We start from the raw sequence: 941 nt of genomic DNA, 5'->3' as shown, positions 1-941 counted from the left end.
GTCACCTCAATTAAAAGGAAGAAGGAAGGAGGCAAGAGAAGGAAGGGTGGATGTAGGGACCAGCTTCATTAGCATCATCTGGGAATGTGTTAGCAATGAAATCCTTAGGCCCCACCCAGATCTACTGAGTCAGAATCTCCAGGACTCCGAAATGCATATTTTAGTAAGCTTTCTGGGTAATTCCAATGCACAGTAAAGGTTGAGATCCACTGTTTTAAGGGTGAGATAAGATGATTGAGCACATGGTGTGTGGTAAGGAGTAATTATTAAGCTAAAAGTGAGACCAGTGTGGCACCTCTGAGCCATACTGAATCATATGTCTTCATTTCTACTCTGTTTGAAAGGTTCAGACTCCAGAAACAGACGGAGACAAACTGCATTTGGCTCCACCACAGCCCGCCAAACAGTTTCTCATCTCACCCCCCGCATCTCCTCCCGTTGGCTGGCAGCCCATCAGCGATGCCACACCTGTCCTCAACTACGACCTCCTCTACGCCGTGGCCAAACTTGGACCAGGTGAGCTCTGCGGGCCTTTTAAAAATATACATGTGTCAGCAACCTGGGAAAGCTAAACAAGATGAACCACCTTGAGATCCCGGGCCCATGGTCACATCTGCATTTCTAATGGATGTACTGCTCTGTGTGGACAGTGGGAGGGATGATGGATAATGGATAAGGATGAAACATCAGGCTGTGTAGTTGTTTAAGAGCAACTCAGGAACCAGTTCTAAAATGTCTACGTGACTTCTTGATTGCAATGCAGATAGTTTAAGATTGGAAAAGGCTACTTAATTCTTACAGGATTATGAAGTTATTTCCTCAGAACAAGCAACCTGAGCTCTAGCAGCGGGCATGAGGCTTCTCTGCTGTGCAGCCCTTTTTATTGCTGTCACAGGTGTGCCCAGGAACCCTCAGTTACAAGGCAGTCTGTCTGCCAAAGC

The 941-nt window shown here is 46.7% G+C and overlaps 1 protein-coding gene across 5 annotated transcripts in view; it reads left to right on the top strand.

The window, feature by feature from the left end:
* Positions 1–941, top strand: part of RCAN2 (regulator of calcineurin 2) — a 251,797-nt gene that overhangs the window by 226,499 nt on the left and 24,357 nt on the right. For 2 of the 5 annotated variants that reach the window (XM_006776411.2, XM_006776412.2), the window contains one exon: positions 345–516. The exons of the other annotated variants lie outside the window; for them this stretch is intronic. In XM_006776411.2, the coding sequence (XP_006776474.1) occupies positions 345–516 (172 nt within the window). The remainder of the gene's footprint in view (positions 1–344; positions 517–941) is intronic. 5 annotated transcript variants of the gene reach the window in all.

The sequence above is a fragment of the Myotis davidii genome, unplaced genomic scaffold, assembly GCF_000327345.1.
Source record: "Myotis davidii unplaced genomic scaffold, ASM32734v1 scaffold167, whole genome shotgun sequence".
NCBI lineage: Eukaryota > Metazoa > Chordata > Mammalia > Chiroptera > Vespertilionidae > Myotis > Myotis davidii.
Note: the sequence above shows the minus strand (reverse complement) of the source record. Positions and strands in the feature narration are given on the sequence as shown.